General features: G+C 36.4%; 1 protein-coding gene across 15 annotated transcripts in view; it reads left to right on the forward strand.

Annotated features, from left to right (window-relative positions):
* Ipk1 (Inositol phosphate kinase 1) overlaps positions 1–12,745 on the forward strand; it is a 1,778,442-nt gene that overhangs the window by 1,671,464 nt on the left and 94,233 nt on the right. For all 15 annotated transcript variants that reach the window (XR_011334445.1, XM_069837977.1, XM_069837964.1 and 12 more), the window contains one exon: positions 11,906–12,032. Coding sequence is in view for 14 of the 15 variants with exons in the window: in XM_069837977.1 (XP_069694078.1) it covers positions 11,919–12,032 (114 nt within the window). In the remaining variant the exon portion in view is untranslated. The remainder of the gene's footprint in view (positions 1–11,905; positions 12,033–12,745) is intronic.

The raw sequence follows: 12,745 nt of genomic DNA on the forward strand, positions 1-12,745 counted from the left end.
CACGAGGTTCTATTTGTCCTGTTATCTCAATTTGCCTACGTAATTGGTTCACACGAGGATTGCGAGTTCTTTGCCACGCTCACTGAGCATTTTCCATTTCTTTAATTCAAATGCAGTGACCTAAAGAGCGGAATCGTCTTGTTCTGGAGTGGGTGAAATGGCTAACTATAGTGAAGTACGTACAACTTTCGTCTTTTCAGTTGTATAGCATTTGGAATGGAATTTAACTGAGGGGGGGGGGTACGGATGGCCCAGCACTGCGATCTGTTGATATCTATTGCGATGTCTCGATGTGGAATGAGTTGCATGCCACAGATCCTCTACGCGCACCGCCCTAACCACATGATTCCCTTAACGACCGGTCCCTACAGTCGACAGAATTCATATACCATTCCTGCTTCGGCAAATTCCCCCAAGGCCCCCCTGTCGGTCTGAGGCGAAACTCCTTCCCCGTGTAGGTCCGCCTCAGGTGCCATTGCAGAAGCCATCCAACATCGCTGAACTACATTCCACGGAGGCCGGTCGAGAGAGTCAGAAGTTTCGGGAGGCCGCCTGTAGAGTGATCTGAAAAACCAGAAACGGGAGGATGAGGAAAGGATGATGGGGGAGGAAAGGAAGTGGCGAAGATGAGTGGGATTCCAATCGCCTAATAAATTTACCTGATATTCATCCATAGGAGTGAGGGAACAACACCGAAAAAACCTCACCCAGGCAACTCGTCCTTACCGGGAATCGAAGCCGGGACCGTTGGGTTCGAAGTTAGACTCGCTAACACCTCAGCCACAACGGTGGACTGTGTAGCATTACATTCGTAGTTGCTAAAAAATAATTCCTGTCATTTTAAGGACAATAAAATCAACAGAAATATTCATGGACTCTTCAGAGTATACTGTGGACTGTTGAGGTGAAGTTACCCTTTAATGGAACATGAGTAGTATTTCATTCGTACCGTAGAAGTGGGTAAAGTCAATCAGTGTGTGTAAAATCGTTCATTTGCGATTTTTATTGAAAATTATATATTCTCTCAGTTACTTGTTAAAATTTTGTTATGCTGACTTCATTGCCTTACATTGTAAATGTAAGCGAGAGGGACACAAAAAGCCTGCGAATGCCAACAATGGGAACACAGTGTAATTACCGTTGAAGTGAAAATTGTTATTTTCAACTTTTTCTCTTAAATGAAAACAAAGTCTTACAAACTCTAAATTATAGTCAGCAGTGAAAGGAGACAGGAAGTATACGTAAGTACTTTTCGTTGAGATTGTATCCTGAAATAATTGTTTTGCAGTTCGTAAATGTTAGTATTGAAACTTATTATTTTAAGAAAACTTGTACCTTTGTAGGGTTAAGTCGATCATGCCATCGACCTACTCGAAGCAGATAGGACCAGCAGGAAGAATAAATTGTTCACCGAAATACCTCCAGCTAACACTTATAAACAGAAAAGTGTCATAGTATAGTTTATATTAATGGGATAGTGGGGAAAGAGGAAGACGAAATTATGGTGAATTTCTTGCGTAAGATAAGTACTGCCAAAGGAATATATTTTGTACATCCCTCTGTACCTGACTATGGGAACAACGTAGTTTCTAAAGTGACATAAGGAGGGGGAAGATTTGAAATAACATCTGATATAAACCTAAGCAATGTTGAATTGCAGTTTAGATTATAATGGTATTTCAATGTAAATTTTGAATTCTTAAATCTTTGTTTGTTGGTATGTGAAGTATTAAAATATGTTTTTATGTTTTATAAGTTGGCAGTCATAGTCACGATTGTACAGTGGAGACCTATAGGCCTAATTGTATCGAATAGTATGATCACAGTAACAAAAGATGCACTATATAAGGCTATAGACATATATTGAAGATTATTATTGTTTTTTACACCCCTTATAACAAATAAAATATATGTAATACACTTAATTTATTTTTTAAAAACATAAACAGTGATCGACTTTACTCCGCAATATTTTAAAATCGATCTTAAACTAAAAATTCAATGGTGATCGACCTTACCCTATTTAAGCAGGTAACTTTGATCACAAGTCAAATAAAAAAAAGTTTTTTATAGGTTGTAATTCAATTCTTGTAACGTGTCTTCATAAGTGAAGGATATGACGACAAAATGATATTTTCTGAGGAACTTCGCTCCATTGCATAACCTCAATATCATTTTAAAAATTGCAAAATTTTGATCGACTTTATCCTCTTCTACGGTATTTGCTAAAAATTCCTGACATTTAAGAAAAATCGAATCAACAAAAATATTCATGTACTGTTGATATGAAGTTACATGAGTTTCTGGAATTTTGATTGAGAAGTGAAGTTCGCAGTTCTTATATATTTCTATATCCATACTCAGATTATATTTTTACAATAATGTAGGAATTACATACCCTATGAAACAATGCAGCGTATTAAATATTTGACTTATTTTAATTCTTTGAAATTATACTTCGCTCATCGTGTGAATTTGTATCTCTAAAATGTTACTTAGGTATTGCAGGGATCCGATTGCTACGGTGTCCTTAATGTTGCGTTTATGTAACCCTAGTTTAATATCACTGATTGAAAGTACCGTAACTCTTGTCTTACTTCCGGAACAATGAGACATTTTTCTTATAATACTACTGCTGCTGCTGCTGCTGCTGCTGCTGCTGCTGCTGCTAACAATAACAATAACAATAATTTAGCTTCTTGACTTCATGCAATAGTTTTACTTACAGATTAAAGTAAATAGTTAACATACGAGTTATAATAGTATCTGTGAGTTTTAACATTCAGAGTTCCTATGAAATGATGCAAGCCGGACAAAAAATACGATATTAAAAGTATCTTGCAAAGAAAGTGCTTTTCCTATAAACAAAAACATTCACTTTTTGGATACGCAATAAAATAACTACGTCCGATATTACAATAGCGGTTTCGAAATCCCGCGCGTTTCCGTCCCTGCCATGGCGGCTCTACGCTGCTTCAATTTGGAAACTTGTTTCTCATTTCTCCGCTACTGCGTGGTCGGAGCTCGCTGCCAACTAGCTTACGTCAGGTCTAGCATTGCTTACCTTGAAACTCTGGTTCCACACTAAGTTAACTATAATTATAATACTGTACTTGCCATGTCTTGTGTCTAACTTACGATATGAAATTAAACTTACACAATAATACGAATGTCGAAACTAACAATTAAAAGTAATTGTACAATACTGATACACAGCATTAGAGATTCCACATACAGGTGAACCGTAAGTAATGTCTATAATTTCATGGAGCTATTCTTTTAGGTATTTCAAACAAAAAAGTTTAATACATTTTTGCTCGGTTTTGCTTCCATTCCAATAAAAAATTGTTTTATGTGAAACATTTCATAGCGTGTTTTGAGAAAGCCATTGATTTAATTCCCAATATACGCAGTCAATTTCATCGAACAGTGTATTATAATGGTAAAGGAATTAAAGAATTTTAGTTTTGTCCTTTAAATATCCATAAATTTAATCCGAACAAATGTAACATTTTAAAATTCATTTTTAGGACTAAAAGTTACGTTTGTTCGGATCATATTTCTGCACATTTAAATGAAAAAAAAAAAAACTAAAAATTCTTTAAATCACTTATCATAATGCACTATTCTTTTAAATTGACTGAGCATATTGGGATTAAAACAATGGCTTTCCCTAAACACGCTATGAATTTTTTCATATAAAACAATTTAAATCTGAAAAAGAAGCAAAAACTTTTGTTTCAAATATCTCAAAGAATAATCCCCTGAATTTAATGATGTACTTATGGTTCACTCTGTATAAAAATATCTTTGATATAACTTTTCGTTCTGAAAAAGGAATTTTACAATGTTAGATTTGTTCAGATCAAATGTCTGCACCTTTAAAGGAGAAAACTAAAATTCTTTCAATCATTTATTATCATAGTGCATTGCTCTCTTAAATTGGCTGAGCATATTCTGAATTAAACCAATGCGCAGTGTGTTATAACTGGAACTTGGAAAATTCAGGTGGCTCAAATTTTGTTTCTGGGTCTCTACATTAACATCAAGTATTCTGTTACAGTGTCTGCTATAGTATAGCTATCGGAACAGCAAAGTATGTCATGAAAGCAATTGTGCGAGAAGAGGTAAGGTCACTTGCCAACAGCTGACTCGAATATTTTAAAAATTTCAGAGATCATAGAAGAACAAGGTAGGCAGGCCTAATGACGAATTTACTGAGAGTGTAGAATTGTAGGTAGAAGGAAATCGCTTTTATTGTGATGGCAGTCATAGAATAGAAACTTATACGAGTTTCTGAATTATATAAGCGGGATTCGAACCCCATCCGAACACAGCTCCGGATCCGACTTAGCTACGCCGGTGGTTATACCTAATTATAAATTAATAATCAGAATAAATGGATTTGAAATTGCTCATCATTGCGTTGGTAAGAGTTTTGGTTAGTGTAATTTGTGTGTGGTAAACTGATCTAAAGGCTTAATTTCGTAATTTCAAGTAACTCAAGAAGGGGTTTTGTTATTAGAGGTTCGTTAACGATATGAACTTGAGTTTAGTAATCATAGCGAGACATTAGTTTACGGTTTGAATTATTTTTCCTTGTTTTGTGTGTGTATTGTCTTCTTTATATAGAAAACATAAATATTCAACTTTTATGTCCTTTAGCAGCATTATTTAGGCCTATAGATAAATGTTTTTCACACACTATACTTGTAGCAAAGTCGTATGAAGGAGTTTCTCATGAAAGCTACCACTTCACAATCCGTTCATAGATAATGAGCCAACCCTTGAAAGACACACACACAGGCTGAATGACAGACCGTTGTTAGTGGACGTTTTTCGCATCATTGAAATGTGAACGCAACTAAAATGCCATGGATGACGTTAGTATGACGTCACACCCTTAGAAACCGACGCCCTCCGTGTTTCCAACAACTTTCCCGTTGCGTTGCTAGGCTAAGCACAATAACAAAAATTGTTATGCTCCAAAGTGTTGTCCCTACAGTGAGAGGGGCTATTGTTGACTCCTAAGGTTTCCATAGGATGAAAGATTGAAAATAACTTGGATACGGAGTACAGAGTTGTTTCCGATCTCTGATAACGAATTTGAATGACATCATGTGCGTCAGGAATCAACACCGACAGCTGAATTGCGGCGAGAGGCGACAGACCAGTAGTGAGTGATTTAATAATCAGAGTGCACCGTGTATCACAGTAGCAATGCCCAAGAAAATCGAGCCTTTTTGGGAGGAGTACATAACAACCCTTTCCGATGCCAAGTACAGTTACGTGAAAATCATAGGAACCTGCAAAAAACGTGGTTTCGTTATTTCCAAGAAAGGCATCTTGTGTGTACCTATAAGACTGGCAAAGCTCAGATGGGGTTAATTCCAGAGTAGAAAAAGCATGCAAATCCACCCCCGTCACAAGTCGCCGCATCCCATGAGATGATACAAATGAATTCCATTCGAGTTTTACCGATCTTATTAAGAACACAGAAGATGCCTTTCTTTCAAATAACGAAACCTCGTTTATTGCAGGCTTCTTTTATTTTCACTTAACTGTACTTGGCATAATGTACCCCCCCCCCAAAAGGCTCGATTTTCTTGGGAATTTCTGCTGTGAGTCGCCGTCACTCTGACTATGAGATCACTCACTACTGGTCTGTTACCTCGTGCCACAGTTCAGCTGTCGTGTGACTCCTGACGCACATGATGTCATTCAAACTCGTTATACATGTACGCTCACCAAAATAACCTTAACTTTATAAACTCGGCATGCAGCCTAACATGAAAGATATCCTATGACATACAAGAAATGCATTAAAGCTTACACAGTCTTTATTATTTTGCAAAGGAGGAAGGATAGAGTACTCTGAAAAAGCTCTCTTATCAGTAGTTGTCATTTTCAATATGGCAAAATAGAAAATGTCCCTATGGTGTCTCTTTGGAAACTACCGCCCAATAATGTACGAAATACAATATATTATAGAGTATTATTATAGTAATATTTATGATTAATATCTACAATGCAATATGATGGTTACTATTTAATAATACATGAAATCTATACTTATTGCATTACTATAATATTTACATAATAGGTCTATATGCTGTGAAATGCTAAGAATTCATCTACAGAATAGAAGGTATAAGAAATTAAGTAATTGTTTCGTTTGGCCTTCCTCGAGGACAGGAACAATTCATCGTTGATACTGCAATAGGTTGTAGTCTATGTAAAAATTTATATGTTTTCAGAAATCACAAAACTTGTCTTTCTTCACGTTACCTTGAGAACTCGCACATATTTAGCACCACTGATGCTACTATCTTCCATCGTCACTTATTAAGAATATAATGGAATCAAAAATAAATAATCACACTCATGTTTACTAATGTTTAACTAATCTCAAACATGAAATTCAAATTTCCCGGTATCTAATTAGGCCTAGTATTTATTATATTTAAGACAATTAGTATTAATTTACGTTATTGTTTATACTAATTTGAACTTCATAAGTTTCATTTTTCGTGCTATCTTTAACAATTCCTTTTATGATGTCACATTCTCACAAATAATTAATTAAACGATTTGATGTGTTCCGACTCGATTTCATTTTCGCCTTTCTCTAATAATTTCCTTTCACCTCGAAGAGAAACTACTATACTGTGAAATTTAATTACGCTCTCTCTTGCCATTTCGCTGTCAATAAATACACGATGAATGATCAACTGTGATATTAAGTCCAAACCAAGAAATTCAACGTCGTAAACAATGTTAATTGTGCCAAACCTGGAAATGTTTGGAAACCCGCTCAACTTCTGCCATGACAATCAGCCACTCCCATTGTAACATTCAGTACAACTGTTTAAGAAGCTTCTGGTACAAGCAGATAGCTGCAGGGGTCGGAGTTGACCAGTTTCATTCCCTCCCATTCCAAGGTATATAGCTTTACTCGCTCTTACCAGAAATAAAATTCAAGAAGATTATTGTTCAGTTCTCTGCGGATTTAAATTCTAAATCTAAGCACTGTTATAATCAGTAGCTCTATTCTCTCCGTACAATGGAAATACAACTTTTTCTTCCCACTTAGTACAGACTGTGGGTTTATGTATTTCAAAAATTAATAATACTAGTATTTAATAAAATACATTAAAATTAAAGATTTACTACAGTTGTATGAGCATACAGTTGTATGCTCGTACAACTGTAGTATATCTCCTTTAATTTTAACGTATTTTATCGATTGTATGAACACTGTAACAAAAACTTGACCAAATAAGTGTATTTTATCATACTAGTAATTACTTGAACTTATGGCGCAGTTAAAAATTGTATTGCCAAATATGTAATTGCATGGTTAAAAATTGTTTTACCATATGAGGCCCTCAGTGCACACATAGCCCAACCCACGAAATTATATTTTCACTTTGTAATAGTGTGCGAAATGCGATACACAATCGAACATTGCGCTGAAATCTCATGGAAAAACAGGTAATGATGATTAGGCTAATTTACACTTTGAAGAGAACAATATGAGGAGCTCTGTAAAGCAATAAACTCAATATGCAAATTTTGTGTGTTGGGCCATTTGTGTGCTCAGCGCCTCATATAGGCTTAAAAGGAGAGGTTGTCAGATCGATGTTACAGTTTTGTATGGGGATTCTTTTGGTGAAAATACAACAAAAATAAAAAGACCCGTGTCTCAGCGTTCTCTTCCATAGGCCTTAGTTCTCCTGAAAAAAATATATATAATATATTTTATTTTTTATTTTATTGGGTTATTTTACGACGCTGTATCAACAGCTAGGTTATTTAGCGTCTGAATGATATGAAGGTGATAATGCCGGTGAAATGAGTCCGGGGTCCAACACCGGAAGTTACCCAGCATTTGCTCATATTGGGTTGAGGGAAAACCCCGGAAAAAACCTCAACCAGATAACTTGCCCCGACCGGGATTCGAACCCGGGCCACTTGGTTTCGCGGCCAGATGCGCTGACCGTTACTCCACAAGTGTGGATTATATTATATATATATATATATATATTAGGGAAAATATTTCAATATTCCTATGTATTGAAAATGCAGTTTAACGTCATTCAGAAACTTGGATTTTTTTAGTTGATAGAAAATAAAAAAAATTAAGGGATACATGTCTCGGCATTTTCTTCAATATGTTCCAAGATAAGTAGAAAATAATTTTTAGAAACTCCGTAACAGGGTTGTATGTAGTCCCTTCTTACGCTCATGGACTCTCATTGTAAGCTATACTCCCACGTAGCCAGCCACTGTCACACTGCAGCCCAGCTCGTGAAGTTATGCAGTATCTGTTCTGAGGCATAGCTCTCACAATACCAGAAGTATATGTAATGCTTTACATTGTTCTTTCCAGGATTCTAATCAAAGCATTTTAAGAAACAGTTTATATAACAGAGAAGCATGCTATACTAGTTAATAAAAGGACTCATGTACTCTTGGTCCTCTGTAATGGTGCACTCACTACAGAACTGTAGATAATAAGTGTCGAAAAAGCAAGTAAAACAGATGAAGCTCATTCCGCATTCACACTTGCTTTACTTAACGTCATTCTGGAAGCACACGTCTTTGACGTTCATGAAAACATTTCTTTCGGCTACTAACTTACTTGCGTACCATGCATACAGCAGCATGTCTTTAAAAATTGGAGCCGACAGCTGATTATGTACAAGGGAATGAATTTGTATTTCATCCTTCTGGGAAGAGATATTTTGACTCCTTTCTGCTAGATATGTGCATGTTTGGAGACGTGATAGAAACTGTTTAACCTGCCTGTAAAAGTACGTCAAACGTCTGGCATTTAGGAGGAATAATTTTTAAAGTACATGTTGGTAGGTTTTCTTCATTAACAGACTTTTCGTCGTATATATCACTGTTCGTTTGTCCATCTCATGAATCTAAAGTAAAGAACTGTTTTTGTTTCACTTATGGCTGCAGGACTGTATTAAAAAATTTCTCAAAAAGCGCCGAAGTCAGTTTCCTTGAAATTGAACATGTTTACAACCACATTTCTAGTTCATCCTGTAAACCATTAACCATTAAAGCTGGTTCACATTAAATCGGGAACTAAAACGACAATGAGAACGAGAACGGAAATATTGTTAAAATAAATGTTTTTAAATGTTAGAATTCATAATTCATAATTATCTTTTACGTTCCTTTTCCTGAGCTCCGACAAGCTTCTCGTTAATACTTCCGTTCTCGTTCTCGTCGTTTCCGTTCCCGGTTGATTGTGAACCGCCTTTACATTTACTCTAGGCCCAAATTTACCTCCAAGTTCCTGCGTACACAAAAATAATTTAGGTAATGTTTTCCCGAATATGTTATTGCGTATTGTGCAATGTATGAATGTGTCGTTTCTTAAAAGCAACGACCCAGCTGTAACTTGCTTTGAAGTCGAACGAAGAACCCGAAATACATTGAAAGACCGCCGCTAAAGCCCACCCCTGCAGTCTCTTGGTTGTCACTTTTTCATTCCTTCCTCTGACCTCCACAAATCTGTCATACACCCACTTGTCTATCATCACCATTTTATCGTACAGCATACCTCCCGTTTCCATGTCTCACCGCCACAATGCAAGAAGCCCCTTGTGTTTTAACAGACGGGAATCCTGATGCTGCAATGTATGCAAACTCCTGTTCGTGAACCAAATTTACCACTTTTATTTTTGTGTCCAGTGGTATCCGCTCGTATCTCTGGAGTTTTTTTGGACTTAGTTGAAAGTCCGACATATCACTCTCTTCTGTTCAGGTAGCACTAGGTGTTTCTGCATCCTGTTCAGGAACAGCTTCATCGAAGATTTCTTCTGTATCTTCGAACTTGAAACTTTCTAGAGCTTCCATGAATAAATTTACAGCTTCGTCACCTATCTGTCTGGAGGTCTTCAATCAGTCCCAACTCTACTCTTAGAAGTCGATCTGCTAGTTAAAATAAATAACATAAAAATTCTGTGCATCTAACAAATTAGCAATCTTTGAAATTATGTTTTATGTAGTTAATTTTATTATTATTTTAATGACTGCATTTCTGCTATGAATGAAAATTGATAGGAAATCTTCATAGAATAAAAACCATTATAATGATCATGGTAATTAATTTTAAAAAGTAGTAATACAATCGTCTTCACTTTGAAAATATCGCACCGTTCCCGTAAGAACAGCTTTATTGAAAGTTTCCGCATTTATCGAAATGTCAGGCGATGTGTTTGTGTCCTTGTCACTTGACATTATTGAACAAGTAGAAGAAAATCAACAAACAATAATTGTAATAAGTAACATATAATAGACTTAATAATATCAAAACATAAAATAATATAACGTATTGTTAACTCGGTTACAAAGATCGAAGACATCACATTCAGACGCTAAATAACCTGAGATGTTAATAAAGCGTCGTAAACTAACCTACTAAAAAATTCTGCCTACTTTTTCTTTTTTCTCTCACTACTTCCCCACCACACCAACTCTTTAAATAATATTGTTTCTTCTTGCTATTATCCCCTCTCCTTTCACCACTGCCCCCTGGATCAGTTGCACTCCTCGACTGCCTCTCCGTTTTTTTCTCCTGACGCTGTAATTTTCTTGTCCTCTTCGGTATAGTCCATAAATGTTGACCGCTAGTCTTCTCCGGTTTCGCTGTGGTCGAATTACATTCGTTAAATAAGAAAATAACATACCGCAGATATTGTTGCAGAGTGGGGAATTTTTGTATGTCACTAGGTGAAAGTTTTATGGGATTTATATAAAAAATAAATAATGTATCCATATATGGAGTTCAGTATTATAATATTCATAATGCATATTTACTCTTAATGAACGCTATAATATACCGATTGAGTAAGATTATTTTATCAAATACGAATATTCTAATTAGTGTATGAAATATGTTCATTTCAATCCCATTTAAAGCCCATTAATTATCGAGAGAGTCAATATGACTCCTATTATATCTATACGAGATGGATATCTGCAATTTGTAATCCGCCTCTCCACAGCTGTTGTGCACTGGATAGCTGACAGTAGTATTTCGTGAGCAAGAGCCGCTCTCCGCTGCTCTACGGAGCGTTCGGTTGCCCGAACGTGGTCTATGAGGATACAACTTCCACCATAAGAGTTCAATCACCCTGATATACAGGGTGTTAAAGAAAGTACCCAATATTTTAAGAGCTGCTAGTATGTATCAAAACAAGAAAATAATGTATAATAAACATGGGTCCTATAACACATACTTTCTGAGAATTGAACACTTGTTCATGGGAGGTGCTCAATGTGACATCCATTAATGGCAATGCATTCCTCTGCCGTTCGGCGTAAGAAATCACACACTCTTTGGAATTTGTTTTAATATGTTAATAAGAAAGTCCTGATAACGATCCCCAGTTAATCTCTGTGGTAGCACGTATGGTCCTATTAATTTATCACCAAGAACGCCTGCACATAAGTTGACTGAGAATCGGTGTTGATGCCTTGTTTCTTCAACTGCATGGAGATTTTCATCAGCTTACACATGCTGATTACCAAAATTCACATCGTCTCTGCTGAACCCCGCTCATATCCGCAACCAGACTTTTGTTTTCAGTATTCCTTGCGACGTATCAGTATTCCATGACAATGGTGTCAACTACGGTATGATTATCTGGTAGTCTGCTGTATTGTAGGGCAGAGAAATGCATTGCTATGAATGGACGTCACATTGAGCACCTCCTATGAACAAGTGTTCAGATCTCAGAAAGTATGTGTCGTAGGACCCATGTTTATTAGACATTATTTTCTTGTTTAGATGCATACTATCACCTCCTAAAATATTGGATACTACAACATAGTCTACAAATAGGGTTTCACTGTGACAAAAAAATGACTTTCATTCCAGGACCTCCGAGGAAATGCTGGACTCTGTTGGAGGAGACGCTCGTGCTCCTCGACGCTTTAGTTTGCGGAATAAGAAGTGGAAGTATCGTGGAGAAGGAAACGCCAACCTCGTTCTTGCTTTGCCGCAGGTGAGTAGCATATCCATTTACTGAGTTTTGTAGTAACGTATATCCGTTTACTTCTATACCGGTAGAAGTTTCGGAGTTGATGAAATATGTGTTGGCTGTTAATCTTTTGTTTTAGTTTTGAAATATTTCAGACTCGGGTATTTAGTTTTACAGCAAGCACTATTGTAGTTTACACTTGTTACCGAGGTCATACCAGAAGTAATTATCTGCCTAACGAACCTGGCTTTGCAGCACTCGAAACGCCTGCTGCAGAAGGTTAACATACGGAACTACGTATGTGACCAATTCGATTGTTGACTTACACCCACTTTTAAAACATCGTATTTCCCATTTTTAGGCAAGCTATTTTGTTGGCTGTCCGGATGAGGTGAAGTACGGATTATCGGGTTCGCATTCACGAGATTTTACTGCACCCACTGTTGTCCCATGGTCACTTCGATCAATGATATCATCGCGTCAACAATAGAAAACTATTTTCTGTATAATACACTCAGGGACAAAAAAACCGGACACTTCTATATTTGCTTGTACTTTGTTGCCAATTATTTCAAAATGAAACAAAACCCATTTAAACAAAACAATGTTTCATTTAGCATCTTATACGACAACATTTGAAAAAAAAATCTCTGATGAGAAAATTTACAAAAATTACAAAGGGCGTATAACTATGGCATCGTTTTGTCTAACTGTTTTTTTTTTCATTTTATGGTGCC

The sequence above is a fragment of the Periplaneta americana genome, chromosome 10 (genome assembly GCF_040183065.1).
Source record: "Periplaneta americana isolate PAMFEO1 chromosome 10, P.americana_PAMFEO1_priV1, whole genome shotgun sequence".
Taxonomy (NCBI): Eukaryota; Metazoa; Arthropoda; class Insecta; order Blattodea; family Blattidae; genus Periplaneta; species Periplaneta americana.